Source organism: Penaeus monodon, chromosome 34 (assembly GCF_015228065.2).
Source record: "Penaeus monodon isolate SGIC_2016 chromosome 34, NSTDA_Pmon_1, whole genome shotgun sequence".
Classification (NCBI taxonomy): Eukaryota; Metazoa; Arthropoda; class Malacostraca; order Decapoda; family Penaeidae; genus Penaeus; species Penaeus monodon.
This window is the reverse complement of record NC_051419.1, coordinates 19,826,351-19,826,632: the sequence shown is the minus strand read 5'-3', so window position 1 is coordinate 19,826,632 and position 282 is coordinate 19,826,351. Positions and strand designations below refer to the sequence as shown.

The window sequence follows — 282 nt, the reverse complement described above, 5'->3', positions numbered from 1 at the left end:
CAGTCAAATGTCAATAACTTCAATAACAGCAAAGGGAGCCAGAACCACCTGCTTCACACACATAAAAGTGTTTACATGGAATCTAATATCCAAAAAGTAAACCCAAAGGCCTAAATACCTCAACGCAGCCGCAGACCAACCACTTTTCTCCATTTCCCACGGAAGGTCCTCCAAACCCTTTGAATTCGGGAGGAAACTTTGTTTACTATTTCAGGGTCAGGGAGTTGATATGTAAATCTGCTTTTCTAATTCTGTTTGTGAAGAAGATATGCAGTTTCGCAG

The 282-nt window shown here is 41.1% G+C and overlaps 1 protein-coding gene across 1 annotated transcript in view; it reads right to left on the bottom strand.

Moving 5' to 3' along the window:
• LOC119594634 (meiosis-specific nuclear structural protein 1-like) overlaps positions 1-201 on the bottom strand; it is a gene marked incomplete in the record, with an annotated part of 17,619 nt that extends 17,418 nt beyond the window's left edge. Inside the window, 1 exon segment of the mRNA XM_037943683.1 lies at positions 119-201. Within this exon segment, the coding sequence (XP_037799611.1) occupies positions 119-153 (35 nt within the window).
• Between the last annotated feature and the right edge of the window lie 81 nt (positions 202-282).